This window comes from Parambassis ranga, chromosome 3 (genome assembly GCF_900634625.1).
Source record: "Parambassis ranga chromosome 3, fParRan2.1, whole genome shotgun sequence".
Taxonomy (NCBI): Eukaryota; Metazoa; Chordata; class Actinopteri; family Ambassidae; genus Parambassis; species Parambassis ranga.
The window spans coordinates 12,791,620-12,810,058 of record NC_041024.1 but is presented as its reverse complement, the minus strand read 5'-3'; the positions used below and the strand labels follow the sequence as shown (position 1 = coordinate 12,810,058).

The 18,439-nt window shown below is 42.7% G+C and overlaps 1 protein-coding gene across 3 annotated transcripts in view; it reads left to right on the top strand.

The window, feature by feature from the left end:
* The first annotated feature begins 2,723 nt into the window (after positions 1-2,723).
* Positions 2,724-18,439, top strand: part of phlpp2 (PH domain and leucine rich repeat protein phosphatase 2) — a 31,082-nt gene continuing 15,366 nt past the window's right edge. Inside the window, exons 1-11 of one of the 3 annotated variants that reach the window (XM_028402630.1) lie at positions 2,724-3,051; positions 4,345-4,625; positions 7,023-7,156; positions 12,619-12,809; positions 13,035-13,160; positions 15,142-15,296; positions 15,600-15,746; positions 16,128-16,358; positions 17,455-17,657; positions 17,805-17,865; positions 18,110-18,205. In XM_028402630.1, coding sequence (XP_028258431.1) covers positions 2,839-3,051; positions 4,345-4,625; positions 7,023-7,156; positions 12,619-12,809; positions 13,035-13,160; positions 15,142-15,296; positions 15,600-15,746; positions 16,128-16,358; positions 17,455-17,657; positions 17,805-17,865; positions 18,110-18,205 — 1,838 coding nt within the window. In that variant the 5' untranslated portion in view covers positions 2,724-2,838. Of the gene's footprint in view, positions 3,052-4,341; positions 4,626-7,022; positions 7,157-12,618; positions 12,810-13,034; positions 13,161-15,141; positions 15,297-15,599; positions 15,747-16,127; positions 16,359-17,454; positions 17,658-17,804; positions 17,866-18,109; positions 18,206-18,439 lie in introns of all 3 variants that reach the window. The other 2 variants (XM_028402629.1, XM_028402631.1) reach the window with 2 other exon arrangements.

The window sequence follows — 18,439 nt, the reverse complement described above, 5'->3', positions numbered from 1 at the left end:
ACTATTTGTCATACTTCTTTCATGATCAGACGAGTCATCTCTGCTTCTACAGAGATGGTTGGCGAGTCAGTGGGCTGCTTGGTTCCTTTGGATGTTGGAATAAGGGTTGAATCTGTCTAAACAGATGTTGAATAATGTACTGTACTACTGAGTAACCTAAGCACAGTGCTGCACGGCAGCAGAAGTGACACCTCGCTACATCTGCTTTCCCGTATCCCCCCCCCCCCTTCTCCCCCTCCTCCCCCCTAGCAGCTTTCATGCCAAGATGCAACTCTTCCTTCTGGCCTTACGTACACTCTTGACAATTCACTTCTATTAAACTCTCTTCAACCTATACGTTGTTTTGTGAAATCATGCGCCTTGATTTTGGTGTGTTTGCTTTCTGAGTTGCCTGGTTACCCTTTGTCTTTCTGCCTGCAGTGCAGCACCTTCCTAAAAACATAACCTCTTAAACAGCGACGGAAGGTTACTACACTTGCACACCTGAATTCTCCCCACATAACGGCCCAAAGATTGAAAGTGATAAAGATGGTTTTTCAGGAAATTATCTAGATTTGTGTGTGTGTTTTCACATGTCTGTCTCTGGGTCTGAAGTGCATTCTTCTGGTTTCCTTCCTTTCATGTAGTAATGTTTTGCTTACGTTTTATGTATGTCTATATGACACAACCTTAAATTAACTCTTGGTTGTCATGTGACATTGAAATACGACCTGACATTTCTGTGCATCATGGTAGGATATGAGGGAAGAAGGCAACTGATGGAGTATTTTTCTGTTAGCGCCTTTACATTTAGTTCTGCTTTACCAGTACCAAAACTCACCTGGTGGGGGAGGGGGGACTAAGTCAGTGCTACTCGCTCATCACCACAAGGGGGAGCTGTGCAAACTGGAAAGCTATCAGGTATCAATTACCTGCTCCTGAATGTGTTTGGTTTTGTGTTGTTTGTATTGTCTTATTCAACCGGCATGTACCCCTGTTATCCACATTAAATCATTTCAGTAATTGATGCCATTAAAAATGTAAAAATGGAAATGAACCCAACATATAAGTGCTGTGGACACTGTAACTTAAAATGAAGAAAAGAAACAGAAAGCAGCGTGGTGCTTTGGTGATCTGTGTGTGTGAGAGAGTAAGTTGTCATGCTTGACAGCGTGACGGTGTGCAACATGTCTTTTATCTACATAGGACATGATTTTGTTTGGCTGCAGTTTCATCTTTCAGCTTCTGAGCTGCATGTGAAAATGAGTGTAAATAATGTCATTTCTACTGCTGAGCCGAGACTCTTTTTTTGAAATGCAAGGAAAAATGATCAGTTCTGTCACGCCACCTTCATGGGTCAGTACTAACATGTACAATTAGAGAAGTGCTCACAAAACTATCATCATACTTTTCATATTTCTCAGAGGGTGATGAAAGTCTGACATTTGGATCAATTAGGTGATTTTTTTTTCTGTTGGTATGAATTCAGTGTGTAAAGGGCTTGGAAGAGCATCTGGATTGCCACCATGTTCACTTTCCCTGTTAAAATAAAAAAAAAATATGCATCCATCTTAAAAATCTGTAACTCCCCACCCACCCTCATCCCTCCCCTTCCTCACACCAGACCTGCTCTGACTCTACACAAAATGCTATCTGACTTGTTGGGGGAGGGAGAAGGCATGAGGTTCACTTTCCAGTCAAAGTTTGATTTGATGAACTGTTTCCCCAGTTCCAGGGCTTCAAGGTGAGTGTGAATGTTAGACTGAACATATGAAATGATGATTAAAGATGAGCAGTTGTAAACTATTAAATGGGATATTTTCAATTTATGCTGTGTATTCTTGTCTTTGGGTTGGAGAAAACGATCAAGCGAATAAAAAGACAAATAAAACACTAGTTGCTATGGTAGTTTCTTTTCTTGGTTTGAGTTGTGCAAAAAAAAGGATACTTTGGGTTTTTCAGTAAAAAGCAGAGTGCAAATAGTTAATTTATTTGGTTAATTCAGTTTTGATGACATATTTGGAAGCACAGTCTCTTTTGATCTTTTAGAATTTTAATGCAGCACACCATTTCGAATGATCAAATGACCATGTCTTCCAGACTTGCTCATTTTATTCAGGCAATTTTGCATTTTATGTAATATTTAATATACAATAAGTCTTAAGATTTATATTTATTTTGCTGTGACAGTGTCTATGTGTTAAGAAGTAAATTGAATGAATCTAATGAATTGATTATATTAAGTGCTAACCTTGAACATGGAGAGACAAACTTTGACCACACTGTGTTATTTAGCTGCTTCACTCTCAGGCTCTGCTCTGCCCCCTCTTACCTTACAATGACTCCAGGTGAGTAAGCATTATTCTGTACTTAATCAATTAACCAGTATTTATCAGTTTAATTGGAAGAATAACAGGACATTGGACCATGAAATGATGACAGAGCGTCTCCCAGTGATCAGTGATTATTTTATTTGGCTGATTTATTTGAGGAGAACAGGCTAATATTAGATGAAATATTAAGACATACTGAAGCCTTTATTTTTAGGCCATAAAATACAAACCCCACGTACACGTTTCATGCGTGGAAGGCTTCTAAAACTTGCCTCCTGTGTTGTACTAATATGAAGCCTCTCCTTTCTGGAAAAAAGGACCAATGGCTGCTGAATTTTGAATATGCTGAACCCGCCCACTTAATGTTTATTGATCAGCTCCGGCAGGCCCGTCTGACAGCAGTCAGATTAGTCGGGATATGGCGTCGCTGCACCGACACAGGATGCGTTTTCACCTCTCCGTGGGAATTTGCGAGTCGCGCACCGGGACGGCGCTCCGTTTTCCTCGCTGTTAGGCGGAATCATACATGGCGATGGAGGACGAGGATAACAACGCAGCGGTGGCTGCGACTAACATCCGAACGGGCATCAAGAAAGGAGGTGATGTCGGAGATAACGGGGCTTGCATAGACAGGCAACCGGACACGGTGGTCCACCAGGCGGGGCTGAATCAGACTGCAGGTCGCGGCAGCCGCAGTGGTCCCGGTGCTCCCGCTGCAACGGGGATCCGAGTGCTAAAGGCAGGTCATAACGACAGGATGCATCCCCTGGTGATGGAGAGGGTGATTCAGACAGGACACTAGTGCTCCACTCATATCTGTGCTACAAGGTTTACGTTGCAGTAGGTTGATCAAAGGAGGGCAGAGTGAAGGAGTTCAGTTAGGATGCGTTTAGACTTAAAGTGATTGACATTTTGTCATTGATTGATCTGTGGATGGTTGATGTTCAGGAGAGAATGTAGCCTACCAGAGCCAATTAATAGCAACAGACCACACACACACACACATTGGCTGTCAGAGTGTATAGGGAGGCCCACTGCTGAACAGTTTCTATGACATTTTAAGGCAAGACACATAATTTGTAATAACATACAAGTCCCATCAGGGACACACGGACACAGCTTCTACTGTCAGCGTGTCACTCTGTTACTGTATTTGAAAATAAAATAGGTATTTAAAATAGGTTATTTAATGCCATGTATTTTTATATCAATATTTCAGTTTAAATCATATTCTAGTTATCGTGGACAGCTGAGGGGCCACTCCTCATTCCTGCCTCGTTCAACATAAATAACTAATCTGCTTTTTTTTGAATCAGTGAGGAAAGGCTCTCAGATTTGTTTGTTAAATAGGATCACACATATATACTGTGCTTTAGTTCTCTCTGATTCAGACCTGCTTCACATTCACACAGTGACACACATATGCACACCAGGGAGGTGCCCAGAACATCAGTACCAGCCTGCTGAGTGTTTCCACCGTCGCTGTTCACTGCTTTAGTCAGACACACCATGACAACAGCTGATAAGAAGCAGGAAAGCAGGAATTTGATCTCTTTTTTTAACAGGTGTCATTTAACCTGTTCATCTCAGTCACACATCTCAGCAATGCTGCTGCACCAGCCGTGACCTGTTTCAGAAGTGAAAGTGAAGGTTTACTTTCGACTTTGGCCATAGGAGCTGATCAATGTGTCTCTGAAAATGTGGACTAGCAGGATAGGGGAGGGATTTATTAAGAGCCAGGGGCACACAATAACACCAGCATGTCATTGTTATCATCTGATAATATATATATATATATATATATAGTTCAGGATAGTCTCTGATGGGTTTGTAAATAATGAAGAGAATCCAGGTGTTGACTGGCAGCACAGATGTTGGGTGGAGATGAACCCACACACAGCATGTCAGTGAAGGTGGGCTCTGTAGAACATTCTGAACCACCTTCAAGCTCTTTAGGTGTCCCTGGACTGCTTTGCGGAAATGTGTCAGATTACAATCTGTGTGTTAAAAAGGACTCTTTCTGTGTCAGCAGCGGAACATGAAGCGGAATGGAAGCCGCGGCTGTGTGACGAGAAAGACCCGATTTGGTTCACGAGAGCGGGACTGGCTGAAGGGGGACACCCAGCGGGGCTGTGTGTGTCTGTATGGGGGGACGGTAGACCCGCAGCCGCCTGCCTCTGGCCCACAGGCCTCCTCCACTCCTCAGAATGACCTGCAGTTAGTACTCTGCTCCACTAGTACCACTGTGGAGGAGCTTTGTGCTCAAAGGGACGGACAGGGACTCTATGTCCAGCTGTATGGAGACCTGGTCAGGTAAGTGGACACAATATCATCATATTAACACAAGTCATCCAAAAGTGCATCTAAGTGTTAAAATGCTGAGGGTTGCTTTAGTAGCTAGAAGATGTGGCACATCTTCTCCGAATCCTAGGTAGTGGGAGTCTTTGGGGTTATGGATTAACGAGGGTCACTGAGGTCAGCACTTAGGATCATTAGCTCTATTTTTGACAATAACAATGGGGCTGTTTACTGAGAGCATTCTTGTAAGAGTGGAGGCTTGTGTGGATCTTAAGATTGCATAGCAAGTGGCTGATAGGTGCTGTCGAAGACCTCCGCCTCTGTTTAATGATGGCTGTTCCAGTTTGACAAAGAGTTCCTTGTCCTTCAGATGTACAGTATATGGAGTCTACTTCTCTTTCTCTGTAAAAAAGAAACAGCAACAGCATGTCACCTTCAACAAGCTCTTCCCTCCGCTGCATAAGACTTTACTGTATGTATACTGAAATAGCAAATGCCCCGTTGATTATCTGTGAAAGGATAAGAGGCTGGTTCACTGATCCGTGACCAGGAAGGAATCTGCTCCTCCAACCTATGTTAGAAAGAAGAGCCTAAAATAAGAGCTCAGCTGTACATCTCACTGACTTAAAGCCTGCTCTGGGTGTCCTTTTTTTTTTTTTTATAAATGACGTACCAGCGAAAATGCTAATACATTTAGTGGATAATTGTGAGCAGTTAATCATTAACAGGTGGAGGATCACACCACAGACTTGCTGCATATACTGTGCTTGAAACTTCATAGGCTGGTAGCTAGTAGGAGCATATAAAACATCCTTATACTTCTGCTGTGTGGAAGCTGCAGGCACTGCAAACTAGTAATAAATGAAGGCTTTTGATAAGCCTGCGGATTGTTCAGCAGTACAACAGATAAATTGCAGTCTGCCAGTGAGCGAGACCAGGTGGATTTAAATTCAATATTAAAGCCTTCAGCTTTCAACGTCACACTATTGGCTGCTTGAGAGAAAAACATGGAGCTCATACAATAAAGGCGAGTCTAGATTAAATAAAAAGTGCTATGTTTGTAAATCATTTTTCGTATAATCTCTTCTCAGATAATTCTCACAGTATTTACTGTGATTGATTAGCTGCAGGTTCTAAGTTAAACACACAAAGCTGTTGACAGCAGAGAGCTATACACTGAGGAGGGATTTGTGAGTATGCTGGAAGGCATGGATGTTTTTTTTTTTTAGTGAGTTTCTTTTTATAGCTTGTAGTAATGTGCTGGTTACAGGAAGATGTGGTCTGACTTCTTTCCTGTTTGTATTTTTATTCTCCTTTTAAGATAAATTTACAGATGCAGTGGAGTTGATTGGGGACATCCATCCCTCCATTCATCCATTTTTGAACCACTTATCCCACTCAGTGTCACAGTGCCAGCAGGGTGAGCCAAGCAGTCCACTGATCTTTTTTTCCCAGCAACAGGCTCTTCCTTTAGGGAGCCTTAAGTGCTCCCAGGACAGACGGGATATGTAATCCCTCCAATGTGTTTGGGGTATGCCCGGAGTTTCCACCCAGCTTGTCTTGCCCAGAACACTTCCACAGGGAGGCTCCCAGACATCTCAACTGGCTCTTCTCAGGGGAGTCTGATACCACAGGCCTCCTAAAGGGACACAGAGCTCCTTGCTCAGATAAACACAAGTGACCCTCAGTCAGGTACAGGTCAAATAAGTGATGTACGACTAATAGTCTAAATAACAAGCCAACGATGTTGTCCAGGCTGGTGCTGTTAGCCAGATTTCCTTTGAATAAACCCCACCCTTCTCTGTCTTATGGCTGGATAAAATATCTCCAGTAAATCACGGCTCCATGTCCATCGTTTGCTGCATAACTTACCTTCCCCCATGAGGATGGATGAATCTGCTGGCTGCTGTTTGACAGAGAATCAGCTTCTTGCTTTATTGCCCAAGGTTGGAGGATTTGTAAATCAATGAGGCATAGCGGTGCTAAGTGTGAATGGTCAGCAGAGACTGTCAGTCATCCTCCTGCTGCCTGCTGGGAGCTGCTTAAATCCTGCTTTGAGGTGTTTAGACCGCAGCTGCCCAAAATCAACTAACATGATCCTGCAAATCAGACAGTACAGGCTTACAGGAGGGAGGGTAGTTTTTGGATTATGTACTATGATCACTGTTTGTTACCTCAGAGTGTTTGTACAATTACAAGATGTAAGTGCATCCGTTGTAGAGTTAAGATCTAAGCTTTTATTGTGTTTGTTTTGCTGATGTGCACTCAGACTTCTGTTTTAACGGGTGTTTAATTACAGATGCCAGATTTCAGGTTGGCATTCGTTCTGCTTGGTATAAGTGATCACTGTTAGTCAACTGAAATGAATTATTCAGCTACTTAGTAGACCTTTTTATTCATGTGTTCCTGCAGGAGGTTGGATCCCTCCGAGCGTCCACTCCAGATGGTGTATGACTACCTTGCATCCATGGGTTACGCAGATCCTGTACGAGTGCAGCAGGAGGCCGCCAACTCAGACCTCAGCTGTTTGATCCGTTTCTACAGTGGTGAGTTCTCAGCCACATTAACCTCCAGTGTTCCTGGTGTCTTCTTCTAAAAATCGACAGCTAAACAGCAGCTAAAACCAGAAATCACTCTCTCTTTGGATCCTGGTGTGTTTAAAGTGCACACCATACAGTGCAAGAATGGATGTGTGTGTGTGATAAACCTACCTGAATGTGTCTGAGTACAGTTCACATGCTGTAACCCAGCAGACATCCCTAGCCTTCTACATTTGAGGCTCTGCCTGGTCTAATGATACAGCAGCAGCAATTAAGGGCTGCGATTAAGGGTAAATGGTGAACGATGCTCTGTAATGCGTTTCCACTTAACAAACCAGCTGATGTTCCTGCTGAGTCAGTGGAAAGCCTCGTTCTTGAGGTTAGAACTGCTCACAGGCCTGCTGTGACTGAGAAAGAGCAAGGCTGAGTGCACCACAACATAAAGGCCTCACATGTATTATTCCACATCAAGAAACACACTGCTGTCATACTGACTCTGGTGATGGCCGGCCTTGATGTGATTTGTTGGCGTGAATGAGAAACCTTGTTATATAAGTACACATCATTATTTACGTCTTGGTATGTATCACTCAGAAGAACATTTGATCTATATGCAGCCTTCATATTGTGTATATCAGTCTTTAACTGATGTTTGTTTGTATAGCTGAAAGATCCCAAGCTCACTGTGGCCTCCCTTTCCCACTCCCTGTGTGTCCGGTGGCCAACTGTTGTCTGCCTCTTGCCAGCATAAGAACTGGTCAGATCTTGGCTACTATGAGCAGTCAGGCCACATTGGTCTAGAGTCTAGCCAGACCCCCTTGGAGACTTCCTGCCTTCTTTTGTTGTCTCATGGGAAAAGAGGACCGGTGACCAGGCATGACTGGTATTCAAGCCCTCTTAATGCCCTTAGCTGGACATTAAGAGGGCTCGATTTGGCCATTTGATGCCTGTAGAACTGGTATAGTTGGCAGGGTGCTGCGGTTGGTGTTCAATTATCTCGCCGTGTTCACACACCGTTCTCATGCTGTTGTTCAGGAGTTTTTATTGAGACACTCATGGAGCCGGAAAACAATTCCACAAATAGTTGTCATTTAGAAATTACAGTGTCGAAATCAACATGAGATGGAAGCTTCATAAAATGGTCCCTCTGTATCTCCTCAGCTCTCCAGCTTCACCAGGCATTGTTTGGCTGCACCGGGTAACCCTGTTTTTTTTTCATTCCCACCCACAGTAACCATGTAGGTGGTTTGTGTGTGTATTGTTGAAACTGACTGTACAACAACTGCTTGTTCTAGACTCTTTAGCCAGGTGTTAGCATGCGTACAGCTGTTGCTACGGGTAATGATCAGGCCCAGGAAGACTGTGGGCCACAGTGATACACTACACAGCCACCCAGTGTTAGAGTGCTGTATTGACTCCACAGTCATGTATTTGTAAAGTTGACTAAAGAATATATAGATTTTTTGGATACTTTTGTTTTAATGTGCTAAATATTTCTGTTGGCATCACAACCTTATGGTAGCATACATCTCTAATGGAAGGCCTTTGTGTTCTGTGCTGATGAGCAGAATTTGCATATCCATGCCAGAGGTTTACAGTCTTTTTTTTACTTTAAAGCCACTGTGATGTTTCAAAGTGCATTGCTGCAGGTCATTTGGTAAACTTCACCATTGTTCAGGAAACTCTAATCTAAAAGCTTTTCTACCCTCCTACACACATGCACACCCTTCTACTGCTGTGCACACATGAAATTAAAACAAACAAGTACAAGGGAGTAAACATTACTAAACAGTGACTTAATAAAAAAAATGCTCCTAATGAAAACAGGCATGGAGACCTGAGGGCCAGCGGTCTTTTGTGTCTGTCCATGCAGCTGCAGCACAGATGAAGCCTGCTGTAAGCTCTGGCGCTCGGCCCCTGGGCCGCGCTCCACCTCCGCCTGGGCGATTTCTTACATCTTTGAGCTCTAAGACCTGAAGCTGCTGTGCACAGTTCAGGCCGGCTGTCGGGGTCAGAGCAGGAGGAAATAAGTCATGAGCAAGCACTGTGATCTCGTCTAATAAGTTATTGATTTGACTGGTGCTGATTTACCAACGGAAATTAAACCGTAAGAAAAAGTTGTGGACAGCTGTGACGACAGAGACGCTGAACTAATGTCTGAAGGCCAAAAAAAATCATCATCAGTTTTAAGACTTAAATTACCATAAATAATCAAGCACAAGGTTAGGTTCTTCATTTGATGGTTAAAAGGAGGAGGGAGTTGTTATATACAAGCAAAGAAAAGAGGCAGTCAGACTGAGATTTAGGGGGAAAATTAAACTGTATTCTTCAGATCCGAGCTTCCAGAGAATTGCCTGCAGCTACAAGGCTCTGCAGAGAGCTGTGGTTTCCTGCCAGCTCCTTCGAATATACTGTTTCTGTGATGGAGCTCTGTTTCTTCCAAGGATTTCCTCTTTTCCAGTTTGAACCTGCACACCGTCTCTCGCCCACAGCTTACACCTGCACCATATCGACTATTTTACTGGTCAGTTTCTGTCCATTCTGTCATGCCAGCAAAAGAAGTGTTATTCTTCCATGTTTTCTGCACAGTGCTCACTTGCTATATTTGATATCAAGACTTAAATTGTTGCACAAAGTGTTAAGGAGAGTTTTTTTTTCTTTTTAATAATAGAGGTAAACACGGACCACCAAGAGGAGGCATCTGGGTGGTGGGTTGAATTTGAATTTGCTGCCAAAAAGAGCTTGCTGTTCTGAGTCAAATCAGACTGTGTTTCCGCCTCCACTGACCCCCTACTGCATGCTAATGCAATCTATGCAATCTTGAGCAAGACAGAAAAGCTCTGGGATACAGGGAGTATTGTATTCAAGTGAGAGCTAGACTGTTACCATGAAAGCATCCAATGTGAGTAAAAACAGATTCAAAGAATGACTAACAATGTCTTTATTGGGAAATACAAACTAAAACTTCTGCAGAGAAGTGATAAAAATTTACACAATGTCTCATTTCAGGTATTTTTAGTCACTAAGTCTGTTAAGAATTTGAGGTAAGGTCATCATATAAAGATAACAGGCTTATCTGCAGAACATTCATTTGCTCTGAAGAAGTTATAAACCCTTAGAGTCAGAATAGTGTGCTGCCTCTTTCTGATAGAGCATGCTGACATTGACAGTGAATGCTGTACATTATATATGCTCTCATCCAATACAGCTGTTCTGAATTATGGTGTGCTCAGATGATTAGTAGTTATATAAAGCATAGGATTTCAGAGCTCATGGTAATGCCCTCAGATTTCAGCAGTACAGAACAGAAAACATTGTTGTAAGGCATCAAATGTCCGGCAGCTCTGTCTTGTGTCAGTCCCTTTCTCTGGTCTAACCTGAGCAGAATTTAACCTGTGGAGGCCTCATTGCTCATCTGACCAGTGAAATGAGATGTCACTGTGTTTGCAGGGTGAAGGCCACAGCTCCAGAAAGGAGTGGAGAGATCACACCTTTGACTTTCTGATCTGCCACTTGTCACACTGGCCCTGAGGTTTGGCAGCCTCCTCTCAGGAGGGGGTTGATGATTAGATCAGTGGATGCAGCATGACATGTCTGTGGCCCTGCTGCTTTGAGAAAACAGTGTTGCACAATGTGTGTCACTAAACCCCTCTGGAGCCACTGGGAGTGGTCAACATTATTTGTCATCATCGGGACAGAGTTGACTTGGCTGGCCCTCAGCAGAGCGGTGGGAAATTTGCATTAGACCGTGTGGAGGTTTACAAACTCAAACTGGACTTTGGTTTTGTGAACAACCCGTTTCCCTAGCAACTAGCTGGCCTTGAGGGATAATATGTTTGTTTTAGAAGTTACCTTTTTATGGCTGGGACTTGTTTGATGTTGTGTAAAAAGGCCAATGATTTTCAAATAGGAGTGAATATAAAAGTCCATAAAAAGTTATGTGTGAAATATCTTTATACTCACACCATGAATGTGCATAAACAACACCTTGCCTGCAGATGGTTGTTGTGATGGTTCTTTGTTGGGAGATGGAGACTCTGTGTGTTTCCATTGTTCTGTCATCTTACAGGATCCAGGTTTCATCCATGAAACGTCTTTTGGGATTTGCCTTGAAAATAGCTGTTGACATGTTGCGGCAAATCATCTTTCAGATCTACATAGACACACTCCTAGGAGATACCAGTTTGGTGGCGATGTGACGTTGTGTTATTCATCAATGTGTGAAGACAGTGTTCATATTATAACATGATATCAGCAGCCCAGGAGGACATGGACATGCACTTCTAATTAGTCTTTGACACAAGATTTTTTGCATAATCACTTTCTCATGTAATGAGAGCCTCGCTGTCATGTACCTTAATGATCACTCCCCATAAATACGTGCTAAATCTGGCAAAGAAACATGAATAATGAATGCTGTGTCTCATGTTTTTTGTGACATGATTATGTGATATTAAAAGCTATATAAGAAAAGAGCTAGTAGATAAAGAAATGTTTTTTCTTTCTCAGCCAATGCACTGGTCTACAATCCAGCTGTTTCCCCCTGTAGTTCCCTTCTGGTGAGGTTTTCTGCCTCTCTGAGTGAGGGAACGCAATGTATCAAGAACTTCTATTGATCTGTCAGCAACCCAATTTGTTGTCAGAAGCGCTTGGCTTGTTCATGATCCATTTTCCTGGCAAAGAAAAACACGAGGAGGCTTTTATTTCATTTGAACGCCCTTGTAAAGTACAAGGGGCGGCGGAGAGGAAGAATTAGTTAGATAGAAAGAGAGGAAGAGCAGATTGCAGGTGAGAACCTTTGAGTGGGAGGCAGCATAAGTTGGTTTGAGGAAAATTTAACAACAGAGGACAGGAGGCTGAGGCCTGTGTCTCCTCTGTGCTTATTTGACCTGCCATTAACCTGAGTGTACTTGAAGCCTGGCAGAGACAGCAGCACTGCTGTCTGCTCTGTCCTTCAGACATGGCCAGCTAAGGCTGCCTGCTGTGCAACTTGGCATAATTAAGTTGAACAGAGTAAAGTTAAATGTGACAAAACTCTGACTCATTCATCAGTATGACTTATATGGCTTGCAATATTGAGAGAAAACATAGACACTGGCTGAATGTCAGGACTCCAATATGGTTCTAATAGATTTTTAATAAGGGGGATTAAAAGATAAGCTAAGATGATATTCATGATTTTGCACTCAGATGTACAGTACATGAGATAGCAGGGCAGTGTCCATCCTAAATACTGATGTAAGACCATTTCCTGGAATTACTGCACTGATCTATAGGTGATATCATACTGACCTAAGACTGTCTACATGACTTCATTTTCTGGAAACTTCTTCTTGTGTGTAACTGCAGAACATTTGCCATTAATTAGCTGCATTTGTTTATCACAGCATGGGTGGGGGTCCTAGTACATTAGCTCTCTGCCTGTAGATCTGCACTAACCCTCTCCGTGTGTGGCCTTTTCTTTCCAGAGCGTCCGGTGAATGCAGACCAGCAGGAGCGGACCTTGTTGAAAGGTGTGTTCAGCGTCAGGAAGGGCAAGACTCAGCTGCACAAGTGGGCAGAGCGGCAGGTCATTCTCTGTGGCACCTGTTTAATTGTGGCCTCTGTGAAAGACAGCTTGACTGGGAAGATGCACATCTTGCCCCTGGTGGGAGGGAAGGTGAGAGTTAAGAGTATTCAGGGGATGTTCCCCCTTTCACTTTGTGTTGTTGTAGACACTCAAAAACAGCACATCTGGGATGAACAGCTGGATGAAGTGTAATAAGGTCAGGATGCTATGCTAGATATGCTGTAAGCAAACTTTATCACATACACTGACACGCCTGCCTTAATATTACAAAAATGAATTGTTCCTTTGCCTAATTGTAACTGTCTTTGTGTTCAGGTGGAAGAGGTGAAGCGGAGACAGCACTGTCTGATGTTCAGCTCAGCTGGATCACAGGCCCAGACATACTTTGTTAACTTTGATACACTGGCAGACTACCAGCGATGGCATCGGCAGGCCTCAAAAGTAAGCACGTGTCACCGTGTGTTCATTACACTGCAGCAGTTTGTTTGCTTCCAGCTGGTCCCTCTGGACTTGTACTTAAATCAGTGATCCTGCACCAGAACTCATGTTGACTCGTCCAGTCTGTCATTGTCTGATCAGATCCACAGAGGAATACAGTGTTGGCTATTAAGTGAACAGCATACTTTTTTTTACTTCAATTAGAGGAAGTGTCCTGTGAGTTTTTCTTAAAATAAAGCCCTCAGCTTCAGAGATTTTCTGTGGATTAGAGGAGGCTAAATGACCCATGCATTTGTGTTTTAGACGCTGTGTGAATTGCCAATTCCTGCCAGCTCTTCTCAAATCATTGTGTCTGTACTCTTGTCAATAATATCCTAATTAATGGCGGTTGTGCCACAGCTTCTTCCTGGAGCTGAGCAACCTCTGTGAGAGCCTCTACAGAGGCAGCACACAATTTGCCATGGAACAAGAAAGCCAACAGAAAAAAATGAAAATCCAATTAGTTTCAGATTCATGCTAAGTCCAGGATCTCTTTCTACCATGGTGGCATGGATTACTGGGTTAGAGCAGCACTGTATTTAGGCAGAGAGTTAGACTAGAGGTTTCTATGGAGACTGCGGATGATGACTGATGAAGGTTTTTTTGGTGGATTTGGGCCAGTGTTTATGCTACACTGCATAAATCGTGAATGTGTGTGTGTGTGTGAGGGACTCAGCAATTGCATTTGTGCTTGGACAATGAGCATGCAGGATGAGGCTAAATACTGGACTGTAGTGGTGTAGGATGACAACATTTATCTATGTAGTTTAGTTACATTTTTTAACTAATTAAGTCACAGATTTGAGTCCTTTACTACAAATATTGTTTGTCAGTTGCTGCATTATCTCTCATATTATCTTATGAATAAACATGCATACATCCTGTTTATGTTCTTATGAACTGCATTCATGAAATATAAGCAGCTCTTATTCATAATTAACTAGTGTAATTTTGCAAAATTAAGTGGAGAAAAAACAAGAACACGATGACATCAAATATCTCCAGTCAGTATTTATACTGTGCTGGGTACTCAAGTTTGTGAACAATGCAAAAGTAGATCAGTTCCCCTTTGGGAAATGATCTAACTTAATTGATTAAAACCTAAGGTGAACCACATTAACTAATAAAGACATTTCTTTACAATCAAGATGTTTATTTACAAAGCAAATTACCTTTCTTTTTCTCCACTATTCTTTTTTATCACCTTCCCTCACATCACTCATTTACTCTTTTTAAAAGAGGACTGTTGTAAGTGGCTAGCAGATGAGTTGCTGTGTGCTTGATGAGCTGTTTTGTCTTTGTCGTTTCTAAAAAAGCAGTGATGTGATGTCATGCTCTGCTGAGCAGTCGGCCCATTTTCTGAGTTGCTGCACACTGTGTAAGGCCTGCAGTTAATGGAGGAGACGGCCTTCAGACTAGACTGGATGAGCTCTGTTAGGGAGCCTGCACTGATGGCTAGCCCATAAACAATCATCTCTGAGATGATGGAGGGTCTGCAACGCTGTGGAAACAAATGCTCAGCAGATAGATAGATAGATAGATAGATAGATAGATAGATAGATAGATAGATAGATAGATAGATAGATAGATAGATAGATAGATAGATAGATAGATAGATAGATAGATAGATAGATCTTGTTGGAGATATATATGGAGATACCTCTACTATCTGCTGGCACTATTTAAGTATGAATGTGGGTTGAGCTGCTGAATTAACCCTCAGGAGTTGTAGATCTGAGTTTTAGAAAATTCTCCTGACAACTGTTCCTGTTATTGCAACGCAGCTGAAAACAGTGTTATTCAGGCCGTGGTTTGTTGTTAGTGCATCATAGCAGCAGGTCTCAGGTGTGCGCTGCCAGTTGCATGTTGTGATACTGACAAGCCGAACACAACATAGTAGCACTCTGGCTTCTTTTCTTGACTTGCTGTGTGCCTGTGTGTGTAGGTGGTATCTCAGACAGTAAGCCTGGTGGACCTGTCCTGTTACAGTCTGGAAGCAGTGCCTGAGTATTTGTTTTACAGCCAGGACATCACCCACCTCAACCTGCGGCACAACTTCATGAGCCTGCAGGGACCTGGAGGCCTGCTCAACCTCCCCAGGTGATTACTCACACATGCGAGTGTTGAAAGGATGTACAGCATGAACATTTGGAAAACTTGAGTAGATTATCTTCCCCAAATGTTGTTCATGACTGTGTATGTAATGAGGGTTCTCATAATACTGACCTCTCAGTGCAAGCATGCACAAACAATGCTATCACTGTGTTTTTGCATTGTGACTGTGCTGCATCGTAGTGGAGGTACTGCTGTGTGCAGTTACATTAAATATTTTAAAGTAAAGCAAGAAGATCATATGTTTTATACCTGTTCTTACCGTTCTGACCTGCTGCTCTCTATCCTCAGGTTTTCCCAGCTGAAGAGCTTGAATTTATCTCATAACCGTTTGGGTGTGTTCCCTGAATGTGTGTGTGAGATCCTCACCCTGACTGAACTCAACCTCTCCTGTAACAGTCTCCACACCATCCCTGTGCAGATAGGGAATCTTCAAAGGTGTGGCACACACACATGCAGCACACATCATCAGGCGCACACAACACATACATACATGTGCACAAATAGCACCTAAACAAAGAATGAATATTATTTATATTAGTTTTAAAGGTAGATCCAATGGAAATGACATAATTTAGCTTAGAGATATATTAATGTTAGAAATATTTATTTATAGTTTTGTCTTATTTCATCTTTATTGAACTTTTTGGGTGCCCACAAAATGCAGAAACTTTTGTTTTGTCCTGTTTATTGTATGACATTGCTCAGTAAACATTGGCAATAGCTACACATGGATGCTGTCCTAGCAGATGCTTTTGTCTGCTCTCTGAAATAAAAGAAAGAAAAACATGCCTGTTTTGTCCCCTTTTCATCTCGCAGCCTGCAGACGCTGTCTTTGGACGGAAACCACCTCAGCTCCTTGCCTGAAGAGCTGGGTGGCCTGTTTCAGCTCAACAGCCTGGGGCTCTCCTTCAACAACTTCACTCACATCCCTGCTGTGCTGGAAAGACTGACTGCAGTGGACAAGCTGGCTATGGCTGGGAACAGAGTGGAGAGTGTGGAGTTGTGTGCTCTGGTCAGAATGAGCCACCTGAAATGCATCGACCTCCGGTAAGACAGGCAACAAGCTGCTGTCATCCTCTGCACAGCCATCATTGAGAGAAAGATAAATGTTGTGACACAAAAACTTCTGCCATTCCTGCTGTCCTCATCACACAGCATTTATTTATAGATGCTAGATTTAGCTTTGAATTTCTTTTACTGCATTTTTCTGCTCCACACCTGGAAGCTGCCCAGAGTCATACTGTAGCTCTGCTGGCCTCTTAGCAGCTCCACAGGAACAGCTGGGTCCTCACCGTCTTAACACAAGGGGAACTGTGTGGCAGGTTATGCAGAATAGGAATATGAAATCTCTACTCACTGATTATTTTTTACTGGTCTGTAGATCAAATCACTGCTGCAACCACAGCCAAATGGGAACTCAACCTTGGGCGTAAAGTTGTGGTTTGGCAATAGGAGACTATATTTATAAGGACAAGGTGCATCTGTGGTGGATTAGTGGCTTGGCAGCTCTTGTAAAAGAGGAGTTGTTGTTTATTAACACGATGGATTGGATCGCAGAGAGCCTTGATCTCAGCACAGTGCTTGACCAGAGAATTTCACTCCTCTCCGTTTGACTTTATAAGGTCATCATGTGTATTTCGTAGTAGTTTTCATTCTCAGAATGATTTAGACTGATAACTGAGAGGCTTGAAACAGCTTCTTATCATACAGTTATTTTGTGAAACGGGATATATGGCAGTAAAATAATAAAACAAGAGTCAAATGAACATAAAAAGGGTGCTTCTAATAAAGCCAAGAAAGATTGGTGTGGTTCACAGATGAAGTGATTGCCTCTATTTTCTGGGGTTTAAAAGGAGTGCTGCCTGGAATATGGTCATAATGTTAGAGGGGTTTCCCATGCTTTCTGGAGGTCAGGGAAGAGCTCTGTGTGCATCACACCCACTGGATTTTAACGACAGTACTGAAAAATAATTGTTAGATTGTATTAAAGTGACTCATCCTGCCTGAGGTCAAACCTTAATCTCACTGACTACCATCGCTTAAATTTAGCATTCAATTGTGTACTTTATTCTTAATCAAATGCTTTTTTCCTCTGCTGAAGTGATAATAATCACCAACATGTAAACCTTGTTGTCTGTGTCAGGCTGAATGGGCTGCGATGTGTGAAAAGCGAGAGTCTAGAGGCAGTGAGCCAGGTGACCCAGCTGGACGTACGGGACAATCGCTTGGACTCATTAGACCTGAGCTCCGTCTGCAACCTGGAGACCCTGTACTGCCAGCGCAACCAGCTGGGGACTCTCACACTCAGCGGCTTCACACTGCGCATGCTTCATGCCAGCAGCAACCGTGAGTCAAATAGAGCATCAACTCACTGCTTTAATTGCTTCACTGGTCACTTGTCTGGATGCACAGGCCATTCCTCTCTAATGATGAGCACACATAGAAAGGATGCAGATGTTCAGTGGATGATTGCTGCTTATTATCTGCCCGCAGGCCTTACAACAGTCAACATCTATCCAGTCCCTAATCAGCTGACACACATGGACCTATCACAGTGAGTTCTGGCTGGGAATAAGAAGCCATTGTGCTCTCTGATATGTTAAAAGAGACCATGATGACTAAAATGAGCATCCTTATCTTTCTGCACAGTTTCTGCAGCTGTATATTAAAATACTGAACTTAAAATCAGTAAACAATCCCCAGAATGATCTTTACAGTATCTGCTTGCTTATGTCAACTCTGCTCAGTTTAAGTGTGTGTGTGTCTTCCCCTGTGTGTGACTGTGTGTGTTGAGACAGGAACCTGTTGGAGTATCTTCCAGACTGGGTGTGTGACTGCAGAAAAATTGAGATGCTGGATGTCACACACAACCTCCTATCCGAGCTTCCTTCCAGGTCATAATCACATTTTTTGTCACTAATTCTAAACGTTAGCTTTTCAAAAGGTTTTTTTTATATATCTATGCTAAATAGTAGTCATATTCATGATGTTAACTAAGGCTGTGTCTGTGTCTTTTGGTTACAACAATACATCAGATTGCTATGATGTATTGCTTGCCCTCAGCAAAGGAATTTATGCTATTTGACATAGTGGAAAAAAAGCTTTAGTAAATAAGACGATATCCCTCT